The 21,621-nt window shown below is 39.4% G+C and overlaps 1 protein-coding gene across 1 annotated transcript in view; it reads right to left on the bottom strand.

Moving 5' to 3' along the window:
- LOC119429368 (myoferlin-like) overlaps positions 1 to 21,443 on the bottom strand; it is a 22,227-nt gene extending 784 nt beyond the window's left edge. The window contains exons 1-50 of the mRNA XM_037697040.1: positions 21,426 to 21,443; positions 20,928 to 21,024; positions 20,589 to 20,755; positions 20,139 to 20,267; positions 19,747 to 19,809; positions 19,598 to 19,648; positions 17,952 to 17,982; positions 17,734 to 17,849; positions 17,523 to 17,649; positions 17,338 to 17,441; positions 17,196 to 17,264; positions 17,080 to 17,123; positions 16,924 to 17,006; positions 16,795 to 16,830; positions 16,107 to 16,231; positions 15,888 to 16,001; positions 14,978 to 15,155; positions 14,751 to 14,875; positions 14,570 to 14,679; positions 14,271 to 14,463; positions 14,046 to 14,201; positions 13,830 to 13,961; positions 13,561 to 13,724; positions 11,326 to 11,440; positions 10,037 to 10,139; positions 9,786 to 9,925; positions 9,552 to 9,716; positions 9,239 to 9,326; positions 8,979 to 9,056; positions 8,681 to 8,862; positions 8,422 to 8,580; positions 8,241 to 8,342; positions 7,983 to 8,144; positions 6,474 to 6,639; positions 6,332 to 6,402; positions 6,228 to 6,242; positions 6,043 to 6,141; positions 5,826 to 5,954; positions 5,257 to 5,412; positions 4,298 to 4,389; positions 3,789 to 3,959; positions 3,440 to 3,588; positions 3,121 to 3,260; positions 2,861 to 2,949; positions 2,675 to 2,770; positions 2,428 to 2,569; positions 2,215 to 2,314; positions 1,929 to 2,113; positions 1,724 to 1,833; positions 1,487 to 1,634 (exon numbers count right to left, since the gene is read on the bottom strand). Coding sequence (XP_037552968.1) covers positions 1,487 to 1,634; positions 1,724 to 1,833; positions 1,929 to 2,113; positions 2,215 to 2,314; positions 2,428 to 2,569; positions 2,675 to 2,770; positions 2,861 to 2,949; positions 3,121 to 3,260; positions 3,440 to 3,588; positions 3,789 to 3,959; positions 4,298 to 4,389; positions 5,257 to 5,412; positions 5,826 to 5,954; positions 6,043 to 6,141; positions 6,228 to 6,242; positions 6,332 to 6,402; positions 6,474 to 6,639; positions 7,983 to 8,144; positions 8,241 to 8,342; positions 8,422 to 8,580; positions 8,681 to 8,862; positions 8,979 to 9,056; positions 9,239 to 9,326; positions 9,552 to 9,716; positions 9,786 to 9,925; positions 10,037 to 10,139; positions 11,326 to 11,440; positions 13,561 to 13,724; positions 13,830 to 13,961; positions 14,046 to 14,201; positions 14,271 to 14,463; positions 14,570 to 14,679; positions 14,751 to 14,875; positions 14,978 to 15,155; positions 15,888 to 16,001; positions 16,107 to 16,231; positions 16,795 to 16,830; positions 16,924 to 17,006; positions 17,080 to 17,123; positions 17,196 to 17,264; positions 17,338 to 17,441; positions 17,523 to 17,649; positions 17,734 to 17,849; positions 17,952 to 17,982; positions 19,598 to 19,648; positions 19,747 to 19,809; positions 20,139 to 20,267; positions 20,589 to 20,755; positions 20,928 to 21,024; positions 21,426 to 21,443 — 5,784 coding nt within the window. The remainder of the gene's footprint in view (positions 1 to 1,486; positions 1,635 to 1,723; positions 1,834 to 1,928; positions 2,114 to 2,214; positions 2,315 to 2,427; positions 2,570 to 2,674; positions 2,771 to 2,860; positions 2,950 to 3,120; positions 3,261 to 3,439; positions 3,589 to 3,788; positions 3,960 to 4,297; positions 4,390 to 5,256; positions 5,413 to 5,825; positions 5,955 to 6,042; positions 6,142 to 6,227; positions 6,243 to 6,331; positions 6,403 to 6,473; positions 6,640 to 7,982; positions 8,145 to 8,240; positions 8,343 to 8,421; positions 8,581 to 8,680; positions 8,863 to 8,978; positions 9,057 to 9,238; positions 9,327 to 9,551; positions 9,717 to 9,785; positions 9,926 to 10,036; positions 10,140 to 11,325; positions 11,441 to 13,560; positions 13,725 to 13,829; positions 13,962 to 14,045; positions 14,202 to 14,270; positions 14,464 to 14,569; positions 14,680 to 14,750; positions 14,876 to 14,977; positions 15,156 to 15,887; positions 16,002 to 16,106; positions 16,232 to 16,794; positions 16,831 to 16,923; positions 17,007 to 17,079; positions 17,124 to 17,195; positions 17,265 to 17,337; positions 17,442 to 17,522; positions 17,650 to 17,733; positions 17,850 to 17,951; positions 17,983 to 19,597; positions 19,649 to 19,746; positions 19,810 to 20,138; positions 20,268 to 20,588; positions 20,756 to 20,927; positions 21,025 to 21,425) is intronic.
- Positions 21,444 to 21,621: the final 178 nt, after the last annotated feature.

The following is a 21,621-nucleotide window of genomic DNA, read 5'->3' as shown; positions in this document are numbered from 1 at the left end:
CTTCTCTAGAGCAGGTCATGTGCAGCTTGAAACCCTCTGGTTCCCCCTTTGATGTGGTCCCCCCTCGACTACTAAAAGAGGTTTTTCCTACTCTAGGTCCGTCCATTCTTGCCATAATAAACAGTAGTTTATCCACTGGCGTGGTGCCAAAAACCTTTAAACATGCTGTTGTCCAGCCTCTCCTGAAAAAACCAAACCTTGACCCCTCAGTCGTGTCCAACTTCCGGCCTGTCTCCAAACTCCCATTTGTTTCTAAACTACTGGAGAAAATTGTCGAGTCCCAGTTGAAGTGCTTCCTGGAGGGTCACGCTATCTTAGAGCTATTCCAATCTGGCTTTAAACCTCTCCACAGCACTGAAACTGCCCTGCTGAAGGTTTTTAATGAAATTTTCTTAACCACTGATACCGGTGATTCTGTGCTGCTTGTCCTGTTGGACCTCACAGCTGCCTTTGACACCATCGACCATGAGATCCTCTTTGCTAGGTTAGAGCAGTGGGTGGGCATCACAGGGTCAGCCCTCAATTAGTTCAGATCTTACCTCACTGACAGATCCTTTTGTGTCTCCATCAAGGATTTTAGTTCTGCAGCGGCAGAGCTTAAATGGGGGGTTCCGCAGGGGTCCATCCTGGGTCCCCTCCTATTCGCTTTATACCTGCTGCCGCTTGGTGCTATTTTCCGGAAACACAACATGCCCTTCCACTTCTACGCCGATGACTGTCAAATTTACTTCCCCCTAAGACACAATGGTACATGCTCTATTCAACCTCTGCTCGACTGCCTGGCTGACATCAGGGACTGAATGGCTTTAAACTTCTTAAGTTTCAATAAAAAGAAGTCTGAAGTCATGTTGTTCCCTCCCAATGATACGATCACAAACCACTGCATCGACTCTCCGTTCTAAACTTGTAAAAAAAACAAAAAGTCACTAATCTGGGAGTGATAATGGACCCTTCCCTGAAACTTAGCAATCATGTAAACATGATTTAACGTTTCTTCCAACTGAGGCGGCTGTCTAAACTGAAGCCCATATTGTCCAAAAAGAACCTGGAGACAGTAATACATGCATTCATTACATCTAGGCTTGATTACTGCAATTCGCTCTTGTTTTGTATCAGTCAAACCTCCATAGCACGACTACAACTGGTCCAGAATGCAGCAGCCCGATTTTTAACCAGTACAGGCAAAAGAGAGCACATTACACCAGTTTTGGCCTCCCTGCACTGGTTACCGGTTCACTTTTGAATCCAGTTCAAAATACTCATGTATGTCTACAAATCACTGAACAGTGTCTCCCCCCCCCCCCCATCTCTCTGATTTGCTACAACCGTATGTCCCACCACGTTCCCTGAGTATAGGTTATCGGCCAAATAAGTTTTAACTTATCAGCATATCGAATATCGGCCCAAAATCTAATATCGTGCATCCCTAGTTTCAATGAATGAAACTGCAACTTCAGGAAAAATCAAATACATTTAAAGGTCTTACGGGGAGAGAATAGAACAGGATCCCAAGGAACAGGATAACCAGCAGAAGAAGAACCGCTGCAATGAAAATCCACTTGAATCTGCGCCACACTATGAACTTCATGGTCTTGCAAGGGTTCGTAAACCAGAAAAAAGACGTGTCAGGGCGGCTGTTGAAAGAAGAAGAACACAACTGTTCGCATTATGAGAATCTGTATAAACAAATCTATTGTCTCCTTTAGAAGAGCCACGTTCATACTTGGGTGCATCCAGTTTTGGATTCATGTTCGGCTCATCTCGACCTTTTCCAGCAGGTCTCTCCTCCATTTCTTTTTCTTCTACGATTTCCAGAGTCATCTCTACTTTTCCCTGTAAAGCACAACAACAATTCAAACAGTAAGTATCCAGAGACACAGTTATGAATATGTCAACATGAGCCAAGCTGTGAAGATGAACCAACATACTCCAAGCACAGGTTTTCCATCCTGCTCTATTGCACACGGCCACCAGCCCCGCACGGACTTCTGGGAGAAAAGTGAGCTTTTGGAGGAGACAGATGGTCCCATCATCCCCGGCAGCAACTTCAGGCTGCACTTCTCATGGGACTTAGCAGGAGGGATCAGACTGAGCAGGTCAAGTTCCACAGAACCTATAAAGGAAAGCTAACAAATCAACATGTCGTGCTTTACAGCAGCACTTTGAGCAAGGCTTTTACATTCTCTGGTCCAATAAGTGATGGTACTACTTCACCTAGGTAATCATCAAGGGAGAATTTGTCATTGTCCCATATCTGGATGATGAGTTTAGGAGGAAACCTGTGTTCGGTTTTGTCCAGATTCCAAAAGTGCTCCTGCAAAAAGACAGCCAGTTCACGTACGTCGTTACATACAACTGTATCTTCATCTATAAAAAAAAGTTGAATCGACATTCAGTGCTTCGTTCCTGGTCTGTGACTTCACCCACTTTTCTTGAGACGACACACAGCTGCTCAGCAGGCAGGTAGTCAAATCCAAAGATGAACCGCCAGTTGAAATTCCCGTCTCCATCCAGAGATCTGTAGTGGACATCAGTTTTCTGCTTGTCCTCTTCCATTCCGGGCATCCAGCTACAGATTCAAACATACGATTGCTTTAAAAGCAGACTTTTAAATGAACACGTCCAGCTAAAAGTACAAAGGAAGGATTAAAGTCAGGGTTGTCACGTAATGTACCCTTTAACATAGATGTCACTCATGTTTTCTCCAGTGATGCTCGTTTCGTCCAGAATGACGTCTGTTGTGTTCCAAACGATAACTCGAAGAAAATATCTGTTTCAAACGTGAACAATACACGTATTATATCTATTGTGAAATGTACTGGAAAGCTGAAAAATAACCAAGTTGCAAAGACTTTCTTACTTTTTGGCTTTACGTGGAGTGATAACGCACGGAGGTCCAGGCAGACCAAGCCTTTTGGGGAAAATATCGACCCACATTTGAACTTTTCCCTGCATTGGTTAAAAATATAACTCCTAAGTCAGAATAAATTATTTTAATTTCAGTTCAAGTTATCAATAAAGTGCTAATTCTCATCAAATATCACCTCAGATGTATTGTAAAATAAACAATTAAAATCCATTTACATCAGTTCAGATGAACCGACAGATGTTTGTTTTTACCTGGGACAGATTTGGTTGATGTGAGCTGTACAGGGTTCTGGTCTCAACATGTTCTGGTACCAGACCTTGGTTTCTGAGAACATGGAGGGCGAGCCTCTCCCTGGCTGGACCCAAGTGTGGGTGAATCTCAGTGTTTGACTCTAAAGAATGCAGCAACACGAAGAAAGGGTGAATTACAAAAAAAACATGAACATTAACCTTGAACGAGTCCAGCATCAATGAGGTCAAAACTTAAATAATGAAATAATGAAAATATTTAAAGTTTAAATAAATAAACAAACACCAACAAACAATAAAAAATAGTGCTTTAGGACCTTACCAAAATCCTGCAGGCTGTATTGTTTTCCTGAGAAAGACAGTGAGCTGCCATCTCCTTCTACACGTGGAGGAGGAACATCCCTCTCTTTAGCCAAGTTTTGAAGGATCTGCAAAGGTTTCAATTGATCTCTCCACCGATTGATCCCTGACCTGCAAGAACATGGAACTAAATGAACGTTGTACATTACGTTTGATCATGATCTCAGCGTATTAAATAAAAAGGAGATTTGAAGCAATTGAAAAAGAACTAGAAGTTTTTTAAAAAGTCACTTAACTTTTTTTTTTTTATGGAACTGTTTCCTGTTCTAGATTTCAAACGTGATGGAAAGAAAGTACATACCAGTACTTACACACAGTACGTTTGTGGCAGGCCACAGCTGGACCTGAAGCAAGACAGGAACCTGTTCTCCAAATCGATGACCGTCTCACCAACCTTTTCATCTCTGCTCAGTAAGTCGTAGTCATACACAGCGATCTTCAGGTCTTTGTCCTGAGGCAGGAAGCAGGACAGCTCAAACATCCTGGATATTACAAGATAAGAACAAATTAAACGGTAAATGGTAAATGGACTGTACTTATATAGCGCCTTTCTATCTTATTTCAAGATACTCAAAGCGCTTTACACTACAATCTGTGTCCTCATTTACCCATTCATACAGCACTCTACTAGATCTCTACGAAACTAATTGAACAAATCCTTCTAAAGAGACTAATCAGAGCTTTAGATCACATTCATACACTGATGGGACACACATCAGAGGCTATGAGGAGTTCATTGTCTTGCCCAGGGACACTTCAGCATGTGACTGGATGTTTTTGGCAATCAATACCTCATAGAAAGGAGAAACCACTGACTCACCTTCCAAATTCTGGATTGAGGGTGTTTGGTTTGTAATTATCCCTGTCATCCAGTGTTTTCCTCCCAAGCTGAATCTTGATGTATGGATCGCACTGAAATAATCATGCAGGCACAACATTTGGTGCTTTAGCTTCAAGATCAAGTCAAATCGGAAAAGGGGTTTGTTATTTTCACTAAAGACTCTACTTCTCTACACTCAAAGACTCTACTTCCTAAAAAGACTAAAGAAGTTTGGTACGAATGCCAGCATCCTTCTTCTTCTTCTATAGGTGCACCATTGAGAGCCTGCTCACAGGCTAGGAACTGCACCAATCAGAGCCGGAAAGCACTTACAGAGGGTGGTGCAAACAGCAGAGGACATCACTGGTAGCAGTCTCCACACCACCCAGGACATCTACCACAGCTGATGTCTGCGCAAGGCACGCAGCATCATTAAGGATCACACCCACCCAGCACAAGGACTCTTCCATCTACTACTCTCAGGCAGACGAAACAGGAGTCTGCCATCGCTCACAAAAAGACTAAAGGACAGCTATTATCCACAAGCTGTCAGATTACTAAACTCTCGATAAATAACACATTGCACCAAGCCACATCTGTGACAACTAATATGACTAATATGAATTTGTGACAGTTAATATGTTAGTTATGTACAATATATATTATGCATTTTAGCTTATGTGAACTATTTATTCATACAAATTCATCCTGCTTGCACTGTTAAAATTCTACCATGTTGTTGTTTACTATTTTATTTTTAGGACCTTGTAAATATTATAATTTTTCACTTTTTGGTACTTTATTTTTATACCCTTATTGCATGCTTTAGGATTTCTTATTTGTTTGTTCTTTGTTTTTAGCGAGTCAAATCGGTTCTTCTCATCCTAAGCATTTCATTGTACTGTTAACTTTGCATATGACATAAACACAACTTGAACTAAATGTTAAAAAGCACACACCATGCCATTTGTATCCTTAGGCTGCAAGTCAATGCAGCGCACCACATAAATCCTGACCAGGAACTCCTGCGGTCCTCTCTCAGGAAGCTCTCTGAACTGCTGAGGTGGAGGAGGTACGTCTGGGTCGTCAGACAGCGGGTAAATCTTGAACGAACCCTGAATGACACCAAAACCAACAGCTTAGAGGAGGGAAATATAAACTGAATCTCTTAATTTCTCAGTCGGTGTGAGAAAATGTGATAAATGTCAGATAAAAAATAAAGAATTTTGTTAAATGTGTTTGTTCAAGTACAAATATCCACTTCCCTCCCTGTCTAAATTAAAATTAAAGATATTAAATTATTTAACACAAAACAAATGAGAACAGAGGGGACAAATATGTTCAACTGTATTTACAGTAATAATATAAAAAAGTGCATTTTAGTTCAATTCTAAAAGTTTTACTAAAAAAAAAAAAAAAGTTTGAACACAAATAATCATTAATCTTATGCTTGGAAAAGTACCTGCTGGCTTTTTTGTAATAACAATCAAAATGTGATGGTTTATTATTGATAGCTCCTCTTCACTACCTTGAACTCGCCCACCACTGAGGGGTCCTCCTCGTCATCCTCAGTTTTTCCCCGATAAAGCTTGAAAGTGCTGCAGAAATCTGTCAGTCCCTGAAACTCCTGAACACTTTCTAATTCACGCTTGTAAACCTAAAAACCATAAGATCAAATCAGAGTATAGTAAAAACTAAATTCAGGCTCAGAAGAAGTCAGAATTTTGGTCGTTATCTGTTTTTACCTGTAAGGTGTCGTATCCCTTCTTTAGGTAAGGCCCACATTTTTCCTGCTCCCCCACAGAGGCATAAAACTTACACCACCAGTCGACTGCATCCTCCTCCTCCTCCTAACCAAAACAAAGCTGGGGTTACCACAGTCATGTTGGAGCTGCCTGAAAAAATACCCTCAAATATGAGAAAACCTCACCTTTGGTGCTCGAAACTGAAAAGTGGGAGATAAACAAAACACATATCAGTAAAAAAAAAAAAAAAATCAAAAGTTGATGAAGAAATCTTGTTTGAGAACCTGACCTCAGTTTTCATAATGGCTCTGTCATTCATGTCTATGACAACATCTCCTTGGGCGGCTGTTCTCATCGCCACTACAAATAATGAAAATAAAACATGAATCTGGTCTGTTTGTAGCTGCGGGTGTCAGGGCATGTATAAGTACCTCTCGCTGGCATGCAGATGTCACTGTTACGAAGATATGGGTCACAGCGAAACTGCTTCAGGCAGTCAATGGTGCACTGTCCCACCACTGGTTTCCTGCCGAAGGGCCTGTGGTCGACGACTTTCAGCACGATGGGAGGGGTGTACATTTCCTCTTTGGGAAGGAGCTAGGTGCACATCAAAAGATGACAAGTCAGGAACAAAATAAGGCGCATTTAAAATATACTTGGGTCATTATTTGTCATGTTTAAAAGCTAGTTTGGAGTTTTTCAGCAGGTTTTGATAAAGTATTAGCAATAAGTATCTTACCTGCAGTAGACAAAAGACAGAACGATATTAGTTTGAAGAATCAAGGGCGAAAGGACCGTGTTTAGCTCACAGCTACTCAAAAGAAGACTGATTTGTAACATCAGCTGAAACATTAACTTCACTGAAGCTCTGGTAAATGTTGTTTAGTAAACTTTGATGTTACAGTCAGCTTGCATCTCTCCTGAGACCATTTTACTGATTTTCTAACCTGAAATTGCTCTGACTGCTGTCTTCTGAAGCAAAGATACTGACTGCTCAGAAATACTGTACACCAGTGGTTCTCAAGCTGGGGTCCCAAGACCACTGGGGGTCATAACAGGTCAATAAATTAATTACTTTATATATATATTGCTATTGCAGGTTATATATATTGCTATTGCAGGTTAATAAATTAATTTATATATATATATTGCTATTATATATTTGAATCTGTTGGACTCCTGTCAGGGACCAATGCAGACATGTTCCTGTTTTTAGTTTTCTACAGTCGTCTTAGAATCTAGCTGTTTTTTTGTTACTTTTCTTTTCTTTTTTAGCCATCCTATTTGTTTTAAAAAAAAAAAGTATGACTTTTTATAACTGTTTATTGTTGTCGCTGTTGTCATATGTTTAACAACCCATTAAAATACACCAAAATGCAGGAAATCACATCTATTTTATTCAAAGATTTCTAGGGCAGGAACCCCCGCAGACCCCCCCCCCCACCCCCACCACAAATGTTTTTAAGGAAGTGCTTATTGAATGAAAAATACTGCATGTTTAAAAGTATAAAAATTGTATTAACACTATTAAAGAACACAGGTATTTATGTTACACAAAAATTTCTATTGCATTAAAGAGACAAACTGAAGAAAATAATTTAATAAACATGAGGGTTCTGAGGGGGTCCCTGAACCCAAAAAGTTTGAGAACCCCTGCTGTACACAACACCCCTTTAAAATATCTGAACTATCCCTTTAACTATGTCCATCATATATTGTTTTTCTTCTTTTATGAAGAAAAGTGCATATGTTACGACAACAAAGACAAGATTTATTATTTTTTGCTTGACGCAAGCCCCACACTGAAAAAAATAAAAATAAAAAAATACGAAAATGCAACATTTCATTTGGTTCAATTAAAAAAGGTAGGTTAATTAAATAGTTAAATTAATAACTTGTTCTTTTGTGTGTTCTTCATTAATGAATTTGAGGACACGTACCACTTTTAGGAGCAGCACAGATCCAGGGAAGTTGGGGTTCTTTTTGAAGTTTTTGATCACAGCTGTTTGAACAATCTCACCCCCACACTCCACTATCAGGCTGGGGGAGGACACAGAAGCCAGCTGGAAGCTCTTCATGTTCCTCAGACCCCAAGTCAAAACCTATAGTTGAAAGGCGGAGGGGGAATCACAAACAAAAGACACATTTAGGATGATGGTGTCTGAAAGGGTGAAACATGAGGAATCAACCCTGAGTACCTCGATTGCTGTCAGCTGCACTACTGGTCTGATTCCCTGAGGAACCATGTAGAGCTTCTCCCCCCGTCGAGGCGGCACCAGAGGCATGTCTCCTTCACTCGCCTGTAGGACAAGCTCAGAGTTAACCTCCTTAATGGAGCTTCACAAACTTATCGCTCCATCAACCGTCTTTAAGTCTTACTTTGTCTTTCAGTAGAAGCTCTGCAGCGAGAAGCACCTCTCCAACACTGCGACCTTTTTTGGTGACTGGGAACCACAGCAGCTTCGGACTGACAGTCATGCTGGGATGAAGTTTCACCACAGGGGGACAAGTGCAGCGGCCCATCGGCTCATCCTTCCCCTGGTTGGCGAAACACAGAAGCACTCAGAAAGTCTTGTCACTTTTTAAACGCTCATCTTTACGAGTGAGTGCGAGCTGGCAGGTTAAAAACGCAACACACCACTTGATCGCTGTCATACAGCTCCAGCACCACATCTGGGGGGTTGCAGGCGAGAGTTTTTGGGTCTCCAAAGATTTCAATGTCCTCAAAGATGAGAGTCTGGTCCCATGTGGGGTTCAGAGTGGTTCTTATGACTTCTGTAGTCTTGCTGACGTGAAGAAATGACACGTGGGCGTAGGGATCTGGAGGGGACAAGGGTGTTGGTTTCTGTGCTCTCACAAACGTGCACCTCACATCAACTCATTTCACTTCATGGTACTTTTCTTTTTGTCGCTTTACAACATCGGTCTGTTTTTACCTGAAAAACTGTCTTTGTCCATTGCACAGAGGCTTCTCCCTTGATAAACGTACACCCTCAGATGGTAAATGTACGACCCTGGAGGAAGGAGACTTCCATCAACGTGCTTTATTACAAAACCAGTTCAAGACTCTTAACAAAACATGTGCACGTAGCAATGTTTCATGACTTTTTGATAACAATGTTATCTACTGTTATTATCGGCAGGAAGAATGTGTGTAAAGAGCCTTTAATCAGCTTTATGTGAGCTGGCTACTCACGGCTAAAGTGGCAGGAAACAGTGGGTGTGTTGGCACCAAATAGTTTGGCTGCATCCGTTTTACTGGTCTTCTCATCAACATCAACCCCCTGTAAACAAAAACAATGAGTCCTTAAGAAACTATTAGATCAAAATGCGCAACAAAGAAGAACTGCATTCAACTTTTTTTTAATGTATGTGCCAACGTTTTACAGGAACAGAGTGCACAAAAATAATGAGAGGATGTGACTCAGAAAGCGTGCTGACTCTTGTTACCATGACAACGGCTTTATTTGTCACGTATTTATTACTCGAAGCGGTTAAGCGACACCCACTAATGCTCCTTCGAGTCTGAAGATGGCGGAGGCGCCGATACGGTCTGATGGGACCATCTTTCTCCTCCAGCGCCGGCGACGGAACGTGTCTGAGGAGCGCTCCTTTCGGTGAAACTTCCAGCCAATCAGAGAGGAGTATTCCCAGCCTTCGCCCGGTTCTCTTCTCTACAACAGAAAGGCGGTTAATAAACATCTTTCAGATTTTGCTTCTTTTCTCATCTGCATCTCTCTCACCTCAGCAGGAGTTGTGTTTTCAGAAACCTTCCTCCTTTTTCTTTGGAGTCGCTTCCTGCGGTGGTTGTGGTACATTTTCTCTGCTGCCACCCAGGATTTAGGTTTGTCATCAGTGGGTACTGTGACTCCATATTCCCAGCCTAGTGTTAAAATCCACACACACACACACAGTTCAACATGGTGTTAAATGCAGAAATATATATATAAAAAAAGATTTTCAAGACATAGTTCTACGGTTCATGCAGCATTACCTCTCTCATCAACAGCTCTGTCACTGTCGAAGCTCCACTCATCCTCCCATCTCCAACCAGGAGGACATTCAAAATCTTCAAGGCTCTGAGACTTTTCTCCGTTCTGCACAACACACACAAGCTGACATTGATTTGTGATCACTGAAATTATACAGGAATTAAGAAGTACTTTGTGATAGATCTGTGGTTTTGACTATAACTGAAAGTTTTATTGATAAATATGTAATTATGATGTTTGTTAAAGTATTCCTTTTTTTTTAATCAATCGTGTCTATTTTATGTTTGTTTTTTGTTGTTGAAGCCTTTTTGGTTTCCATCACCAACCTCTGGAAGAAACACTTCCCTATTTATCCAACACACATGGGCAGTTTATGACCTGAGACAACCCTCGGACCGTCTCAGTCATGCAAAACAAAATTAATTAAAACCAACATTTAGTCATCAGCGACAACTTGAATAAAAAAAAAAACATGCTGAGTCTAAAGCTTTTGCAAAAATTAGTTCATGTTTAATTGCCAGGTTTGTAAGGTCAGTGTTTGAGCTGTTAGAACCAATGTAGTGGGTTTTAAGAAAATATTTATGGAATAAATAATAAGAAAACTTCCTTTTGTGGTGTTTTAATAAACTCTATATGGTTACAGATTTAATCACTTACCAAAAAAAAATGTATTGTAAATACAAAACCAGCTGAATATATCTGTATATGACTCATTATTCATTGCAAATTCAGTCCTACGACCAAATCAGCTTCCAGGAAGCACCCATGATGTTCACAACTTGCACGAACCCCAGAACCAATCACCTGACAAGGGTTTCATTTGCTCCACTGCCCAGTTCAAGAGCCACAACGTAAAGACTGTATGTGTCAAAATTAAAAGGCCTTATAATGAAGTTGTCATATTGTTGTTTTCATTAACAACTATTAAAGGTTTTTTACAATTATTTTTCATCCATAACAGATGCAGGATGAATGCTTTAAAATAGATTGCTGCATATTTTAACAAGGAACAAATATCAGTTTACAAATCTGTCCTAGAGGACACTTGTAACTTAGATTTACAGCTATAGATATTATTTAAGTTAGTAACATGTTGCATTGCCATAACAACTGGCTGGTCATTTCTGAAAAGTCTGCAAAAATTCAATTACATAAAACAACCCATGTGCACGTGTCAGCCCACAGAGGCTGAGACCACTGAAAACAAACATGCTCATATTAACATGTTTCAAATAGCAGTCCCCAGTGTACGTTCGATGTGCATGCATTTGAGGGAAATTGTAACCCATACCACGTCTGTGTAAGGTTCTGCAGCAGGCTTCCACTCCCCACCAGGGAAACGGGCTTCATTCTGAAAGACCTCGTCGATGAACTCTGTGTGTCCTGCGTCTGCTTCTGTCAACAGGCTGCAGAAAACACCAGCACACCACACAGGTTAACGACACTGCGCTGGTGACTCAGACACAAGCTGTGAAGAACCTCCACAAACGGATCAGAGCAGCTCAGGCAGACACGTTCAGAGGATATTTACATCAGGAGGATGTAAGCACTTCCAAAGGACAGAGCGAAGGAGACTTTATTAAACCAAAACACTCACCGATGTTCAAATTCCACATCCTATTTATATCCTTGTGACCTTGATTCTACTTTAGGGTGTGACTGACACCACTAGCTACCTTTAGAGTTTTTCAGAAATTTAAACAGCTTACAAGAAAATTAGAAAAGTAAAAACAGCTTACTTAAACTGAACCATTCAAATGCATTTGGAAAACATAAACTGCTTAGGAGGAGAAAAGAACCAAAAGTGAAGAGGCCACGAGTGCAGTAAGAATAAATATGAAGCTGGGGACACAGACATGCAAAGTAATCTGTTGTGTCACTTTTACTTTAATTTTACTTCCAATGAGACAAAATTTGGTAGTTGTCTGAATACATCTTTTTCAGACTTTCTGAAGTTTTCTTAAAGTTTTTCTTTGAATCTTGGCAGCTTTACAACCATTTTTAGTCCAATATCTCACTATTGTTACATAAACATTGTTTCCTGACACTTAAATTTGACCTTTGTCATATTAAACCATAAAAACACAAAAACACAACAGATGGACAAGAAACAAAATTATCAAATAACTAATTTCAAATTGAATCTTTAGGCACCTTCAGGCACTTTGACTGTTCACATTCATGCATCAAAAAATAAAATAAAATAAAATAAAATAACACTGTTGTACACAAATTAAAAAGTATTTTAGCACCACCAAGGTGATTTCCAAACATCTATGAGCTGAAAAAGACATACAAAACATGATTAAATAATGGACAATACCTCTCTCAAGTTCTGTTGGGTCTTAGGTTTTTATCCCACATTTTAAAGACACAACTTTGAGATATTATTTATCATGCTGTCAATAGTTTTTTAAAGACTTTTTCTGCTGTTCTCCAGTTTTCTCATTTTTAAACGCTGAAAAAATGCTGTCAAGAAGTAAAGAGAAGATGAGTTAAAAAAAAAAAAAAAAAACAATTCCACAAGTAAAACTTCAGAAAGCTTAAAAAATATCTTGACACAGACCATTAGCGAGCCTGGCTCCTTGAAAGCAATGTACAGAGGAGTTAATTATGGTTTAAATGTTTTGCACAGGGCTTCTACAGGTACAGGATGTAGCTTTTTTTTCTTCTTAAACAGCTTTATTGACTAAAACTGTGCAGATAAACTGAACTTTAGTGATGGTTATGACATGAAAACAATATTAGTAAATTCCACTTGCTTTTTGTTTACTTATTATTCAATATGACATTTTGCTATTGTAGCTTGAAAAAAAAAAATCTTGGTGAGATTTTTTTTTGCACACCCTACTTCATCTAACCTATTGATTTGAGGAACACTCTCCTCCTTAAAATGAATCAAATGCCAGAAAGTGTTCGGATTCAGGGTGAAAACAGGATGTTTGCACTTGTGGACAAGTCGAGTCTCTCCACGGACTGTTGTCGTGGAAAAAAGGAGATTCCCAAACAGACCAAGATGTAATTCATCAAAGCTTTGGAGATCCGTCCAGCATTCACTGAACATTAAATACAAACGGAGATTACACTCAAAAGCTGTGCTCTCATCTGTGTGAACCCTGACCTGCTCTAACTCTCTGGACCAGTTGGTTTTATAAAATAATTTCCCTGTCCATGCCCTCAGCCCCTCCATTATCTGAGCTGTCAGTCAAGGGTCCACTGCAGACACAAAGGATCCAAGTCAAAGACTCTGCTGAAGACATGTCACCATATCAATATCAGATCAATCAACCCTTGAGCGTATCAAAAACAACCAGTTAGTTCTGTTCCTCACTGACTGGTCACAGTAAAACTGATTACATGGGACCGTTTATCCTTCACAATCACAGTCAGTAAATACAGAGTATAATGTCTACCTTTGATTAAGTAGAAACAGATGATGCGTGATGAATGCATGAGATACACATTTGTCTCAACACTGCGTCAGAGTGTGCGCTTGTGCTTGATAGAGTTTGTTTCTTACACTCACCTTCGCTCGGGGTCAACAAACCAGTCTTGCTCCCATTCCCATCCTCGCGGAGGCAGAAAGCGCTCTTGTTTGAGTTTCACCTTTCCCGTCACATCGGAGAACTTGTGACGACCGACGAGACCGGTGGTTCCCCACTTCCCAAACACCTGAGCCTGGTTCTCATACTGCAGACGGAACGCACGTAGATTTTGTTGGAACTCCTTACACAACCGGCTGAAAAGCCCAAAATAAACTTGAGTTTAAAAAAATCCAAAAGGTATTTCTTGTACCATCTCAGCATACACGCTGAAGTTTCCCTCTGAGAAGGAGTTAAACTTCTTCTCATGAGCAGAGAGCCCGAGCCACATGTTGACCCGGAGCTGAACAGGAATCTTCACACCTTTGTTTTTGTCCATGGGGTACTGGGAAAGCAAGAGTTAAATTTAAAACATAGAATAAAACAAATCTGAAAAGGTGTTTTAATAATTTTCTGAATCTTCTTGTACCTGCATGAAGATGGTCTGAGTCTTTCCACAGTATTTGCCACATGCCTGCTCATTAAAGTTAGAGAACAGGATCCGGTGGGCCGGGACTCGGGTGTACGCCACCCGCTTCTCCCCTCTCAGCATCCAGATGATCACATCTGGCATACTGTTCTGAGGCTGAGGAGAATGTAACAGTGTAAAGAATGTTTCAGCTGCATGATTGTATTCATCAGTAGCATCACAGACCTCTTCAGCTAGCTGCTTGATTCTGTCCAGCCACTCTTCGATGTCCCCAACAGTGGACTTAACATCTGTGGCCTCTTCTTTCACACAGCTGGCCATCTGTCGAATACTGCCAACAGCTGCATCACGCAGAGTCTTGATTTGGAGATCGAGAGCTGTAATATTGGGCTGATTATCTAGAACCGGAAGCTGTAAACTATCAAAAATGAAACAACAAAGTTTGAATTGGTATTAAAAGGCGCGCTAACAAAGCCTGGTGGAAATAACAGGTTTAGTTCAGGATTGGACCAGCTGTGACTCACCTGTTCAAGTCTCCAATCAAGTGGTTGAGAAGTTTGATCCAAATCTCTCTCAAATGATCCTCGGACATTTTGGCCAGCATGGCTGTTTTCAGAGACGCAAGGTGGGACTCCTGAAACGAGCCATTAAAAACCAGATTAGCCTGTCCTTGGACAAATATTGAGTCACGGTGAATAGTCTCACCAGTCTGTCAGCAATGAAGAGGAGACCATTGACAGAGTCCAGACGATGGCTGATGTCCTCCCAGTACGAAGTAAGAGTCACCACAGGCTTAGTGTCAGCCCAGGGCAGGTAATAATAGTGATTACCTGTGGAGTTACACAGATACTTTAAACACAGTTTGCTGTGTGATTTTGGAGTTGGGTGACATATTTAAACACGCTTAGGCAGCAGATTTTCTTAGTTTGTACCATCAAACATGGCAAAGCTGTACTGGGTTGTGGATGCCAGCGGTTTGCAGGTGGAGTCCAGCTTGTTACCATAGTTCCCGATGCTGACTTCAAACTGGACCGGCTCACCCAGCTCTTGGAGCATGCAGGCGCTGTGGAAAATGGTGCACAGCGAGAACTTCCTCCTCCGCTGGTATTTCTGAAGACAGTCAGAAAAGATGTGTGTGTGAGGGTGGGGGGGGGCTGCAAGCAGCAAAATGCAACATAAAAGAAGCAAAAGTTTAGCTAAAAGCTTAAAGTAGCAAAAGGTTAGTTAGAAGCTAAAATAAACAAAAGGTTGGTAATAAAAACACTAGCCAAAATCTAAAAAGTAGCAAACAGCTTTATAAATGCTAAACGCTTGTTAAAGTATCAAAATGCTTGCTCAAAGCTAAAGGTAGCAAAAGAGTAGCTAAAATCCTAATTTAAAAAAATGCTAACTTAAAGTAGCAAAACATTAGCTAAAAGCAACAAAATGCTGGTTACAAGCTCCAATTAGCAAAATATTGTCTAAACTAAAAGTAGCAAAAGGTTAGCTAATCTAACTATATAGAATATGTAAAGGCTAAAAGTAAAACAAAGCGTAGACTAAATTAAAGCTGGTAAGGCAGATTTCAAAGAGAACCACTGATTTCAAGAAAAAAATTTCAATTTATTTATATGGGAAAATATTTGTAATTAATGTTAAATATTATGAAAAGTATAAGCATTACACAACCTAGATGTCATAGCACCCATCTCCAAATAAATGTTTTTGGTATACGGATGGCTAAATGCCACAAAGAATGCAGAAGTGGTAAAATGTGGAACAATAAAATAACAGAACAATATTATGAATGTTGAATCAGCACTGAATCACATCACGATAGGATTTAAAAAAAAAAGCTTTTACCTGCGACACAAGGATGTCATCGTTTGAGATATCATCCACAATCTTCTCAGCCTTTCCATCCAACTGAGTGGAAAGTTCTACAAGAACCCTCCCCCTGTATGCAACTCCTTCTCCCTGGGACATAACCAAATCTAAGAACCTCATTTAAACACGTCTGTAATGTCAAATATGAATAAATACAAATGTTGTGGTGTCTTTAATAAACTCATGACGCCTTACATTTCCAAAGTTGAGTTCCTCATACGGGTCAGGCAGGCCGGAGAACTCTCTTGGGCTTCCATAAAAGTTGATGTAACACGGCCCAAAAGCTGGGAGAAAACCACCTTCTGGTGCTGCAGGACTCACTGCAACACAGTCAGGTTCAAAACAGCTCAACCATTTTCAGAAGGGTTACAAAATCTATTTTTAACTCTTTATAAGGTCAGGGTGAATCGTTCTATAATGTGACAAGAACACGCGCATGCTTAATCATTTTCGCAACAAGGGCCCTTTTTTTCATTCATTCAACCTTTATTTATACAGATAATCACATCGAGCCTCAAAGACTCATTTACAAGTGAGACCTGTTTGGACAGACAAAAAATTAATGAAAATGACAACGTGCATAGGATTTGGAGGCAAAAATAATTCTTAAGAGACTCTCACTCCTTGGCTGAGGAAAGATAGCCTGAAATTGAAAAAAACGCCCCGCACATAAGCACTTAGTGACGCAGACATTCCGCAGGAGAGGGGAGATGATAATTCACACATACTGATGCAGGACACGGCCGAGTGCTTCACTTTTAATTTCTTTTCTATCAAAGTGCATGCTTTTAGGTCCTGCCATTAGTTTGCAAAATGTCACAATAAGCCTTTTTTTTTTTTTACAATTCTGAACAAAAAGTTAAGATACTCTTTTCATATATACTTGCAGAGACTTTGTTGCAGGTTTCAGTTTGTGTGTCTGCTTCAACAACAACATAAATCAAAGATCAAGTTTTAAAAAAAAGAACTTTAAAACAATTTGACAAGAATAAATGCAAAACTACATGAATACCTTCCAGCTCCCCTCCATAGTGAGACATTTTGCTTAGATTCAGAAACTCGGTTCCTATAGCGTCATCCTTACTCAGACGATCCCTTTAAAAAATAAACATGTGCGTCACATGTCGATTGTTGCGTCGTTAATTTTGTTATCCATATGAACACTTACCAGTCGTACATGGTCAGCTTGACGCGTTCACACATGGATGGGAACTGCAGAGGCAGAGGTCATTTGTAATCGAGTGTTTCTGAATCAAACTTTAGACAGCAGTTTTTGAAACTTACTTTAAACTGAAGATTGATGACTTGGTTCCACTCTGGATTTGCATTTTTCTCAATTATTTTGGTGCACAGCTTTAAAAACGACAACAACATTAAGATTGCAAATGACTTGGGACATTTCTACGTTTACTCTGACAGGAAATACCTTCTTTCCTGCAAAGCTGACTTCCAAATATGGATCAACCAAGTTTTTCTTGTCTCCATCCCCTCCGAAGACTTGCTTCATCGTCTGAACAAAAGCATCGTCCACTGCAACACAAAACCTTCTCTAAATGAAAGTTTCTTGGGTGGATTTTGCTACAAAGACACATATTTTGGGGGTATTTTTACTTTGTGGCATATCTTCTGCTCGATATACTTTGAGATTCAGGGTAGCCCATCGCATCGTGACGCCCGCTGGCACCAAAAGGTTGCTCTCTATGTCGTCCTGCTCCTCGTTCGACCCCCTCTTCTCAGTCTGAGGCAAAGCCGAAAGGATTTGTGAGTCCATTTTCACAGTGAGCATTTGTGAACATGATGGTGAGAAAGGAAGCATCTGTACCGGTGGCTCATCTCCAGTGCCCACAATAAATATGCTGACTTTCAGGTAACCTCTGGTCCCCGAGCAGGAGTCATCCGGATCACTCAGCAAGAGCCATTTTCTTAATATGGCATGGCCTAAAAGTGATGGGAGATTTATGTTTAAACTAATATTTAAATGTCGACTGTCTAAAAAGAACAAAAAAGAACACATAAGGTCGTTCATGTGGTAAAACTGACCAGGTTCATCATAGATGAAACCAACGTCCATCTGGAAATGAAAAGAAAACAATAATCAAATAAAGGCCCGTATCACCCAGCACCTTCCATGCCAGAGTTTTAGATTAAAATCATCTTATGCTGGAGATGAAGATGTCACACTCAGAGTATGTGTTGTGACTCACTCAGCCATGACCACGTCAAATTTGATCTCACTATCTGTAAATTTAATAGAGTTATAGCTATTTGTGTGTTGGCTAAAGTCTATCATCTGAGGCGGTTCTCTTGAACAGTGTTATGGGATGCCGTTTTAAAAGTTACACTGTCAGAAATTAAGAGCAATATTTTGGTTTATTTAGCCTTTCATAAAAAAAGGTTTTTTTTTCAAAGTCATGTTTCACCAAGTTATTCATACATTTATAAATGTCATAGTTCCAAACTAAATATTCAATTCACAAGCTAAATATTTAACTTGTGAGTAACATATTTAGTTAGCAAGCTAAATATTTAGCTCCACACTAAATAAGTAGTCTACAAACTAAATATTTATGTCCAAGATAAATGTTTAATTTGCAAGCTAAATTGTTAACTTGCAAGTTAAATATTTAGTTAATGAACTAAATATTTAGGTGTAAATTAAATGTTTAATTTCCAAGTACATATTTATTTTAAAAACTAAACTTTAATTTATAAACTATATATTTAATGTCCAAGTTAAACGTTTAATTCCTAAACAAAATATTTAATTTGCTAACTAAATATTTAGCTTGGAACTAAATGTTTTATTTTCCAAACTAAACAAGTAATTTTCAAAATATATATTTAATTTGCTAACTAAATATTTAGGGCAGACATAAATATTTAACTTGCTAGCTAAATGTTTAACTTGCTAGCTAAATATTACCTTGCAAGCAAAATATTTAGTTTGTAAATTAAACATTTAGCTTGGACACAAACACGTAGTTTGTAAACTAAACATTTAGTGTGGAGTTTAATATTTAACTTGCTAACTATTTAACTTGCAAGTTAAATGGTTAGTTTGTAAATTAAACATTTAGCTTGGACATAAACACTTAGTTTCTAAACTAAACATTTAGTGTGGAGTTTAATATTTAGCTTGCTAACTAAATATTTAACTTCCAAGTTAAATATTTAGTTTGTAAATTAAACATTTAGCTTGGATGTAAACATTTAGTTTGTAAACTAAATATTCAGTGTGGAGCTAGATATTTAGCTTGCTAACTAAATATTTAACTTGCAAGTTATGTATTTGGTTAGCAAACTAAATATTTAGCTTATACATTAAATATTTAGTTTGGAACGATGACATTTATAAATGTACGAATAACATGATGAAAATATAACTTAAAAAAAAAGTTTTTTTTCCTTATGAAAGGCTAAATAAACCAAAAATATTGCTGTTAATTTTTGACTGTATAACTTTACAAATGGTACCCCATACAGGGTTGTCTCCAGAGCTTAAATAGTTGAGGATGTAAATGCAGTTATTACATTCTGGAAGTTTTATTCAAATCTGTGCAGTGGCTTGGGAAGTATTTTAATGCTACGTATGACATCACACAAACACAGGGAAAAAAAACAACATTATTATCACTGCTTCACCTTTCACTGCAAATGATTAAAAATATATACTTTAGTGTAAATACCTTGAACTCTCCCATCAGACTGTCTGCTCTGAGGGAGAAGGCATCATAAACCTGGGGGGGGAGAGGAAAAAAAAATCATTGAATTGGGAATAAAGCATTATATTTTATATATTTATAAATACGTATAACTGAAGTGGATTTGTGCTCACTCGAAGACTGACGCTCTCGTCGAAAAGCTCTGAAGGCATCATGTTGACATTGTAGAAAAACATCTGAAGCACAAAACAAAGACACAAATGCTTTTTTTAGCCCCTCTGCTGCCGTTGAGTCAAAACGACCCACAAGGCCTCAGTTTTGGTTAAGTCAGCATATGAGAAACACATTAAACACATTTAAAACTATTCTTTCTTTGGCAAAAATCAAATAAATTGTATATTTATGAGGGATTAGAGAAAGTTCCAACGCCAGTGACTTTAAAGTCTTGAAGATATGAAGCCTCCAGTGGGAGGATGGAAGCTCAAGTTGTTAAACAAAAGAGGCTGTCATTTAATAAGTGAATAACTTTAATTAAAAAAAAGACTTTTTATTTAACCCTATTTACCTCATCAAAGAACGGGTTGTGACCTCTCCTAATCCTGGTCCTTTGTGTCTGTCCGCATGCGTTCACTCTCACCACGGGCTTGATGTTGTTGCCGGGAAGCTGACGACACTCGATAACACGAACCCGGATCTGAAGAGAACGAACAACAAGAAACCAGAGATAAAAAAAAACCTGACAACTCGCCTGTTTTTTTTTTTTGAACAGGGCTGTTGATGCACTGAGGTTGACCGCTGTGTTTGGTGTGGACATATGTCCCAATAGCAATAACTCTGGCTTGACGCAGGATCAGAAGAAATGTTTTTTGTAATTCTCCATCATGTCAGTAAAAGCTGATGATTTGCTGTTTGTTCCCTGACGTGGCCTTGGTGAAGTCTGCTGTCAGTCATGCAAATCATTCCAAATCCCCCACTAAACTGATTGTTGTGGTTGCACAGGAAGTCATCAGAAAACCTGGAAGTCCTGCGGCTTGTTGGGCAGCGCTCTGTGCCTCTTTCTGCTGAAACGCTGGGATTTGTTCGGTATTCCAGCCTGATTTGGTGATGGAGAAGCTCCTGGACTTCCAGCCTGTCCCGCTCCGTCCTCATCTTCCTCTCCCTCGTAAACATCGTCTTTGCCCTCTGTGGTAAAAACCACAATAATTACAAACGCTCATGTGATAAACATTCAGAATATGCTTTGTTTGTTTTCCGACAGTTCTCACTTTCAAACACTGAACGGCATCTTTAAACAGCCACATCTATTCAGTTTTATTATGAGGCTTCTTTTTTGATGCTTTATTAATCTTCTTACCAGCCTCTACGTGGGATGTGTCTGCATTAGTTGGATCATTTAGGTTTGGATTGGTGCTGGCAGGAGAGTCATACCCAATGACCAAATTAATGTTGGCCTGTAAGAGAACACATAAGAACAGATTGAGATCTCAGTTTATTTGTGCAGTAATGTGCAAAAGCTTTAAACCTATTGTAATTATTTTAGACTTTGCTTCAGTTTTCACACATTTTCTGCCCGATCCTAATAATGACAGCACATAGTCGACCTTTTCTTTCGGCTGTTCCCGTGGAGGTCACCAAAGCCCTTCCCCTCAGGTTGAGAAGTTTGAGCTCTAATCATTACTGCACTTTGGATCAGGGATGCCTCCACTCTTTACAGCTTCACGGTTTAAACCTCTCTCCCTGTCATTGTCTCCAGCATGCCTCCACCTCTCCAGGCTCTCTTTCACCTGCTCCCTACTCTCACTACAGATCACGTCTCCTGTGAACATTATGATCCTTGGGTCTCCTGCCTAACCTCATTGATCATGTCCATCGTAGCAAACAAGAAGAGATGTATGCAGCTTAAAAAATGAGGAACGTAGACAAGTGGAGGAGAGGGGAGGCTAGTTCAGCTGCAGTTTAAATTTATTTATGTCAAATTGTTTTTTTTGTTTTTTTTATATTTTTCCTGGATTTAATCTGAGAATAAGGAGAAAGTTGTGCTTTTGTAA

The sequence above is a fragment of the Nematolebias whitei genome, chromosome 1, assembly GCF_014905685.2.
Source record: "Nematolebias whitei isolate Nwh7 chromosome 1, NemWhi1, whole genome shotgun sequence".
Classification (NCBI taxonomy): domain Eukaryota; kingdom Metazoa; phylum Chordata; class Actinopteri; order Cyprinodontiformes; family Rivulidae; genus Nematolebias; species Nematolebias whitei.
The sequence above is the reverse complement of the archived record's forward strand: the minus strand, read 5'-3'. Positions and strand labels throughout refer to the sequence as shown.